The 9,152-nt window shown below is 40.2% G+C and overlaps 1 protein-coding gene across 1 annotated transcript in view; it reads right to left on the bottom strand.

Moving 5' to 3' along the window:
- Positions 1–718: 718 nt before the first annotated feature.
- Positions 719–9,152, bottom strand: part of pcsk1 (proprotein convertase subtilisin/kexin type 1) — a 95,972-nt gene continuing 87,538 nt past the window's right edge. The window contains exons 12-14 of the mRNA XM_070866414.1: positions 8,492–8,625; positions 2,426–2,587; positions 719–1,151 (exon numbers count right to left, since the gene is read on the bottom strand). Of these exons, the coding sequence (XP_070722515.1) occupies positions 789–1,151; positions 2,426–2,587; positions 8,492–8,625 (659 nt within the window). The 3' untranslated portion in view covers positions 719–788. The remainder of the gene's footprint in view (positions 1,152–2,425; positions 2,588–8,491; positions 8,626–9,152) is intronic.

The raw sequence follows: 9,152 nt of genomic DNA, 5'->3' as shown, positions 1-9,152 counted from the left end.
CTACATCAGATGGAATGGTGAGGGTCAGCCAAGCTGTGAATCTGTCCTCAACTTAGCCTGTGTCGCTCTGGGTTCATCCAATTCCAGCATTTTGCCTCCATTTAGGTTGACTACTTCATGATCATGAGGCACTCTTTGTTTAGTGAACTAGCTGTGTGGCATTGAAAGTCATCCCATTAATAACAATAGATGAGAACGGCAAACTACTCTGAGACTAAGATCTATGGCTATTTGGTTGGGAAACCAATGTTGTAAACAACAACGGTCAGGGCTGAGGCAAATCAAGCTTACTTTTATGAAAAATATTTTGTGTAAAATTGTGTTTGATTGTCAAGCTTTACAGATCATCAAACAATTAATAAATCAAGCAACCAATGCAATTTTATGAAACCAGTGCTCAATCATTTGCCCATCATTAGCAAAATAAATGCATCTTAACAAAAATTCTATAGTATTTACTGTTTTATATTAATAATTTGCTTATAACCTATTAACTGATAACATCCCAATGATGGGCTGGATTCTGCTAGACTATATTTTACTGGTATCATACTTCAAATCTCTGTATGTGTTCTCAGTGTTTGTGTCATTAGAGTCATGAAACAAAATGTACTGTACATAATCACATGGTACTTGATGGATATTGTGAACATTATAGACCAACTATAAATAAATAATGAAAATATAATTTAAATTCTGTCAAGATTATTTCTCTCCAAATTCACAGAATCACAGGACAAAACAATTAAATTCCCTACTTAACATAAAACCTGTCCACATCCTAATAATTATTGGCTCTCTGCCAGCATCTCTAATAAAGCTTGAAGCAATCTATCATCTCTATGTTTATAAGGTTTGGTGTCATAAAGCTGGTCACTGTATTCACTGTCCTCTAAGTCTTTCAACTGGGACTGTTTGTTTAATTTTCCAATGGCTTGATACAAGCTCTGAATAGGTACTTTCATATCCTCATGGGATCTACTGTTTTGGAAAAAGTGCATAGCGTTATTATCTTGAGTTTGTTGGTCGAATGTTTTTTGAGCAGGACGTAAGGCTACTTCTTCTCGATTGTCTTCCATGTTCACATCTTCATTGCTGGTGTTCTCCTTCGTGTGTAGATTTACATGCTCACCATTCTTGGAAATGTCATCCTGCAACAGCAAAATGGACAATGCAAAACAATGTTTCTAGTTTCCTTAGATCAGCTTGTAATAGACTAGATAGACATATTTGTTTAGTATCCAATTAAAACATGCATTAATATTTTCTTCAAATACTGTTACAGGATCTTTAACATCCACCTGAACTGCCAACCTTGTTAATATTTCCACAAATGCTCCCTGACCTGCTGAGTATTTCCAGCATTTTCTGGTTTTATTTAATATCTTCAAGTTCTGGCATGGAACTTGAGTGCACATCTAATTCAGAGTTGAGACTCCTAATAACTGAGCTAAACTGATATATAACTATAAGCTACTATTCATATAAGAGATAATTTTATAAATGTATTAGATGGAAAATTATTGGGTGTGCATGTGCAAATCCCTGGTATATACTCCAGGTGGAGTTAAATGCCACAACAAAAAGCAAATTAATAAAATTACCCCTACGGAATATTACAAATCTATTGTACATTTACAGTATTTAATCACAATAGTGTAATTAGAAAGTGCTACATGGTTATGCAATGTGCAAGGTTCTGACGGATGGGAAACAATCATTCAATCTTATTGAAGACCTCAGGATCAAACAATTAACTATAGGGTGCATTTATACCATGTAAATTTCCGTGGGGTTCTCCCACTCTTCTGCCATAACTTTGGCACTGTGGGACTAGAGAATAGGCAACATTACAGCGTATGGTATGAGGAAAATTTTATTATCTAGCTATAGCACCTACCTGTCTGTCCTTAGTTAGTTTACATTTCAGTAATATGTGCAGCACATGTACTTCTGGCCAGCACGTTTACATCCTCAGATAGCTAGGACTTCACAGTATCATTCACAATTGTAATAATGATTATAAAAATGATCAAATTTAATGTAATATTAGAATCTCAATGATTATATCTGTTCAATGGGACTCCACTGTAAATATTTAAAAGAGTAAATGTTGGTAATTATAATATTTTGAGTGCTCATTGACCTTTTTCCCTCCAGTGATACTAAAATAGTTCATAGAATCATTGAATGTTACAGCACAGGCCATTCAGCCCATCATGCCTTGCCAGCTCTAAGAAAGAGCTATTCAATTAGACCCACTCCCCCACTCTATCCCTGTAACATGATTTTGAAGCATCATGCTTTCCTGCCAGAACTTTTCTTACATAAAAAAGTTATTCCCTGCAAATATATTTTAACCAACAATGTTATAAAATACTTCATTAAAAAGATGATCTAATTCTCGGTAAGAGCTATTATTTACCTCTAAAAACTCTTCCATTCTCTCCACACCTCTCCTGTCATTCTGAACAGCATTGTAAGGAGTGTACACCCTAGGTTTTTGCATGTGCTCGGGTTTGGTGGAGGTACCATGTAAAATCAGTTTCCAGTCGATGATTTCCCCTTTGTTTTCCATTCTTCCAGACTTGGGGGATAAATGCAGAGACAATTAAAAAATATATATATTGCATTTTGAAGGTAATAATCAAAAAAATCACTTGCATATCCAACAATTCATGAAGAGTAAAGGTCTAAGGCCTAAAAAATTGCTAAAGCCCAAAAGCGGGCAGTGCCATCGTGGGATGAGGATAATTCCCACCTGTAAAAAGAGCGCACTGTTATTTTGGTGCTGATTTAAATGAGCGCAGTGCAGAACCTGCTGTGCAGTGCAATCTTTCAGGTGGTGAAATCAGCAGGAGGCTGATCTATCTGTGTGGTGTTCTCTGGAAATTTTAATTTATTAAAGTGAAGTGTAATGTTTCTGGTTATGTTTCTAATATTTTGTAGGAGCTTTTACTTTACGTTTGAAGCTGTCAATTCAACAGCTGATCCAATGGCCACTGAACTCCCATCTCAGCTTGAAAGACATAGTCTCCGCTGACCCCCCCGCAGAATTCAAAGCCTAAATATACACTAATCTGTCAGATTTTAAAGAATGCAACCTGCTGTTTAGCTGAAATTACAGGCTGCAATTTTGCTGATCTCAGCGGGTCCGTAGCAGGCAATGGCGGTGGAGGGTGAAATGAAATGAATTGACCTTGATGGGGCTTGTTAAGCCCACCCAGCACGTTTCACAGCCAATTAGAGGACGTGTATCTGGTAACATTATTAGATGACAGGTCATTAGCTGGTTTCCTTAAGCGGACCGTGGCCAACTTTATTTTGACATTTGTGCTGTCAGTGTTCAACAGCATTGAGGTGCTGCAAAGACTGATCAGCACTGCAGAGGTGCACGGCTGCACCCTGGCTCTTCCAACCATGCAGGGAGGTCCTCTTCCCTTCTCATGGGCAGAAGATACCTCCCCAGGAGATCAACACAGCCTGGCTGCACATTGTAGAGGAGGGCAGGAGGACCCAGGTGCAGTGTCGCAAACCTTTCAATCATCTCAGTAGATCACGAAACATTAGGACAAAGCCACATTCAACCTCATCCTGCTGTGCTTCTCATCACATCCCCATCACTCTGCCTTCCCTACTCTACTCCTGCACATCCTTACTCACACCAACTTACTTGTGACCTCCACCCATCCCTCTTTAGCTATATTATCACGTCCCCATTTCACTAGCCACCCCTCACACTCACCCTCATCCTATTGCAATCATACCAACTAACAACACTCAAGGGTAGTGATGCGGGTCTTTTATCCAATGTTCATGTAAAGTTTCTGTTAATGTGCTGTCAAACATTGAAGCCTTTATTTTCAACACTTTGCATTCTTGGACAGATTTGTGTGCATCTTTGGAAGTGGCTTAGTGAGTTGCAGTGAATGGTGAGACACAATGGTGACCCATACCCCTCGCAATGGTGCAGAGTGTGAATGGAATGGTTTGGGCATTGGAGGAATGCTTTATGTTGTTGGTGTGGGGTGGTGTAAACCTGACGCATCATGTGGCAGCCAGGGTGTACAGCATCAAGTAAAGTAAATCTGGCCATAGTGAGGCCATCCCTTGTGTCCTGGGCAGCAATGTGGTCGGGTGCTGATGCCCTCTGTCCTGTGCAGCATCAGTTGATTGCAGTGTTGTTGTTGGTGCTGCTGGTGTTGGGATTGATTGTGATGGGATTCTGAGGACCAAGGTGAGAGAGTATAAAGGGCACACATGGTGATGTAATAGATGGCAGGTGAAGTAGAGATGACAGAAGTGATTTGTCAATGGTGAGAGAGGTAATGAGATGAGACTGGATGGACTTGTATAAAGAGTGACAGCATGGTGAATCTGTTGTGGAAATGCAGTGAGGAAGATCTTGTGGCTGAGGGAAGATATCTCTGTAAAGTAGGAGCTTTTACTTTTACATTTGAAGCTGTCAACTCAACAACCGATCGAATGGCCACTGAACTCCCACCTCAGCTTGAAAGACGTGTCTCCACTGACCCCCTGCAGAATTCAACTGCTGACACTCTCAAATATTTTGCTGGCTAATTTGTCAAGTACAATTATTAATCAAAACAGGTCATTATTAACTGATAAAATGACTGCAATTTGGATGGAATCATTCTAGCAGTTTGAGGTTCCAAATACTTCAAGTTATGAAAATTCATGTAACATGTGTCATAAAATTTCTGATTATATCGTCTAGTGCAAACAATGTCAAAATTATATGAAACTGTGATCAGTGAAGAATGCAAACCTGTCATAGAGGCTGGGTTTGGTTGGGCTGCACATGCTCTGCAGAGTTATTGAAGACTTCGCAGAGATCTATAGATCTCCTCTACTTTCTCCTGGGTCTAAGCTGTGGCAATGGCTACATGCATGGGCGTGCTTTCAAGAGGGCAGTAAAAAGAGCGGTGATGTCCAAAGTCGCTCAGTGTGCATCAATTCGGCATGGCACACTGATTGATGCCACGAGCTTGATCATTAAAATATTTGAGGCAATGGCAGTGCTGCTTACCTGCCCAATATGGCGGCATCGTGTTCCGCACCAGAAGTGGGCGGAAGCGAGGCGACCGCCATTTCTTCTTCAAAACCCACACTAAAGGTTCCAATTTCTAGGCCTCTAGATATCAATATTAGGATGTAATTGATCATAGAATCATAGAGGTTTACTGCACAGAAGGAGGCCATTTAGCCCATCATGTCTGTCCCAGATGAAAAAGAGCTATCCAGCTTAATCCCATGTTCCAACTCTTGGTCTGTAGCCTTGTAGGTTACAGCATTTCAAGTACACATCCAAGTACTTTATAAATGTGATGAGGGTTTCTGCCTCGACCATCCTTTCAGGCAGTGAGTTCCAGACCCCCACCACCCTCAGGGTGAAAAAGGTTTTCCTCACCTTGACTCTAAACCTTCTACCAATTACTTTAAATCTATGACCCTTGGTTATTGACCTCTCTGCTAAGGGAAATAGGTCCTTCCGATCCACTCTATCTAGGCCCCTCATAATTTTATACACCTCAATCAAGTCTCACCTCAGCCTCCTCTGATTAAAAGAAAACAACCCCAGCCGATCCAATCTTTCCTCATAGCTAAAATTCTCCAGTCCTGGCAACACCCTTGTAAATCTCCTCTGTACCCTTCCTAGTGCAATCACACCTTTCCTGAAATATGGTGACCAGAACTGTAGTTGTTTTATACAGTTCAAGCATAACCTCCCTGCTCTTATATTCTATGCCTCGGCTAATAAAGGAAGTATTCTGTATGTCTTCTTAACCACCTTATCTACCTGGCTTGCTACCTTCAGGGATCTGTGGACGTGCACTCCAAGGTCCCTCTGTTCCTCTACACTTCTCAGTGTCCTACAATTTAATATGTATTCCCTTGTCTTATTAGCCCTCCCCAAATGCATTACCTCACACTTCTCCGGATTCAATTCCATTTGCCACTTTTATGCCCACCTGACCAGTCCATTGCTATCTTCCTGCAGTCTACAGCTTTCTTCCTCACTATCAACCATATAGCCATTTTTTGTATCCTCTGCAACTTCTTAATCATGCTCCCTTCCATTGAAATCTAAATCATTGATATATACTACAAAAAGCAAGAGGCCTGGTAAACAGTCCTGTGGATCCTCACTGGCAACAGCACTGAGCCAATTTTGGAGCCAACTTGCCACTTTCCCTTGGATCCCATGGGCTTTTACTTTTCTGACCAGTTGGCCATATGGGACCTTGTCAAAAGCTTTGTTAAAATCCATGTAGGCTACATCAAATGTGCTACCCTCATCGAAGCTTGTTAACCCCTCAAAAAACTCAATCAAGTTAGTCAGACACAGCCTGCCTTTAATATATCCATGCGAACTGTCCTTGATAAATCCGTGCCTTTCTAAATAACAATTAATTCAGTCCCTCAGTGTTCTTTCCAATAATTTTCCCACCATCGAGCTTAGGCAGACTGGGCTGTAATTACTCGGTCTATCCTTTTCTCCCTTTTTAAATAATGGTACAATGTTAGCAGTCCTAAGGCACCGTACCTGTAGCCTGAGAGGATTGGAAAATGATGGTCAGAGCCTTTGATATTTCCTCCCTTGCTTCTCTTAGCAGTCTGGGGTATATTTCATTCAGGCCAGCCGATTTACCTACTTTCAAAGATGCTAAACCCCTTAATGCTTCCTCTCTCATTATGTTTATCATTTAATATTTCACAGTCCCCCTCTTCAACTACAACATCTGCATCGTCCCTCTCTTTTGTGAAGACAGACGCAAAGTATTCATGAAGAATCATGTCACGTCTTCCACCTCCACACACAGGTTACCTTTTTGGTCTTTAATAGGCCCTACTCTTTCCTTAAGCTTGTAGACTGAAGAACAAAGGTCCTGTTCAATCCAACAAGTTTGTTTCCTGCTATAGTTCATATTAGTAATATTCTCAAATAAGTGATGTGAAATTTCATACCTCCCGGAGCTGCAGAAATTTTCAGGAAATATTTAACCATACAATATACACACAGCATAGCACAGATCTATTTTATCTTTGGGATCAGTGTCAATTTTTATGTGATTACCCTGCTGTGAAGTGCCTTGGGACATTTTACTACGTTAAGGGCACAGTATAAATACAAGTTGCTGGCGTTCTTTCTCAGTGGTGAAGATTGAAAACCTTGGGACACCTGTCATGGATCCGATTCACGAGAACATTTTCAACCATTGTAAAGTATCACTCAGCAAAATTGATGGTACAGTATGCAACTGTAGGCCTGGTGGACTGTTTTACTCAGTCTCAGCCAGACATCTGTGGGATATGTTCTGCAGAGGCCAGGCACCTCCCTACAGAGAGGAGGGGAAATTATCTGAGCCATTACTAGGCTGCTCCCATCTCTCCTACGAAGATGAGTAGCATATAAACTAGTGAAATCAGCAGAAAGGCTACAGGACAAAAACAAAAAGGCTGAAGACACTCTGCTGTATGTTTGCTTATGGAGCATTTCACCTACCTTAGCAGAAGTTCTGCACTCATGGAATGTTAAATAAACAAGAATGACAAAGAAATTGGGGTTTCATTATTGCAAAGTTTTTTTTGTAAATAGCTGATTCAGCACCCATTTGCCATTATAAATAAGGTATACCCTGTAGTACACTCAGTTTTTTGGGGGTGAATTTCCACGGGCGTCTCCCACTTGCTTGCTGTAACTTGGAAGGAAGAGTTGCAAAAACTCCGAAAAAATGGCATAAATGGGGCTGGGGGGCGGGGAGGGGCGGGGGGCGTGGGGGAGCGGAGGGGGAACATGGTTGAAGAAATGTCACAACCTTTGACAATGAAACAAAAGCAGTTTATAGGGATTACATGACCTCTTATGGTTAGGTTACAGATTTAATCTTTAAAGTGTGATTTTCTGACTTTGCTCACCCGTTGGGAGTACATATTGGAAATTTAAGTGCCACTGCACGTGATTGTCAGACCATTGAAAAATCATGTGCAGCATGCTCTCAAGTTTCTGATCTAAACTTCTAGAGGGCAGGGCTCCACTTTGGGATTGTGAAATCAGAAAATTATTCCTTTGATATCTGTTTTTTTAGTGCGATATATTTAAGTCTAGGATTGCTGGCCATTTCACAGAAGGATACTATACCACTCTGTAACACCATTACCAAAGGGTTATCAGAAAATAATTTGCAGTAGATTACAGGGAAATTTGCAATCAATTATCATTTAAAGCATCAACACACAAAAGGTCTAAAACTATTTTATATCATCTATCCCTTATTGATTAATCAACCTATGAAAGCAACACAATAGTAACATAGTGATGTATCTTCAACGGTGGGTTATATACTTCTGTTTTTTAAAAATATTTCTTCAGCTCTATTCCCGCTGAGTTCACTAAACTATTATCAAAGTATATTGAGGTGTTCAATGCTCAAAATAACTAACCACGGAAGAGAATGACCAGACTTACCACATCAGTAATGCTCAGAACCCATGTGCCCACTGGATCCTCTCCCCATGTATGCACTGACATAAATGCCCAGTTTTTAAAGCCATTGGGTGAGGAGTCCCTTTCACGCTCTGCCAAGAGCACAGTTTTGGTTCCTGCATTCAACAAAAGGAACAAAGCAGAGTTACAGACTCTCTGTTATAGGAATAGGAATAGAAATAGCAATGAGCAAGAAAAGCTCAGCAGATGACACTGAAATGGCAGGGATATTGAACAGATACTTTGCCTCAGTTTTCACAGAAGAAGCTAACAAAGAGGAAATGACAACATTAAAAGAAATCCAGAAGGATATACATCAGTTAAGATAGAAATAAAGGTGATACTGGACAAACTAGCCAAGTTGAAGGCAGACAAAACCCTGAGTCCAGATGGATTGCACCCGCAGATACTCAAAAGAATCTAGGGAGGAGATAGCAGAGATGCAAGTGTCCAATATTACAATTTAATAGACAAAGAAAAAGTGACAGAGGGCTGGATGACAGCAAATATAATTTCTATCTTCAAACAAGAAGATTGAATTATCCCAAGGAACTGAAGACCAGTTAACTTAATGCCAGTGGTAGAAAATATACTAGAATGAATTTCTAAAAGGAAGGTTTTACCAACCTTATTGAATTCTTTG

Source organism: Pristiophorus japonicus, chromosome 1 (genome assembly GCF_044704955.1).
Source record: "Pristiophorus japonicus isolate sPriJap1 chromosome 1, sPriJap1.hap1, whole genome shotgun sequence".
In the NCBI taxonomy this organism is placed as follows: Eukaryota; Metazoa; Chordata; class Chondrichthyes; family Pristiophoridae; genus Pristiophorus; species Pristiophorus japonicus.
This window is presented reverse-complemented; position numbering and strand designations above follow the sequence as displayed.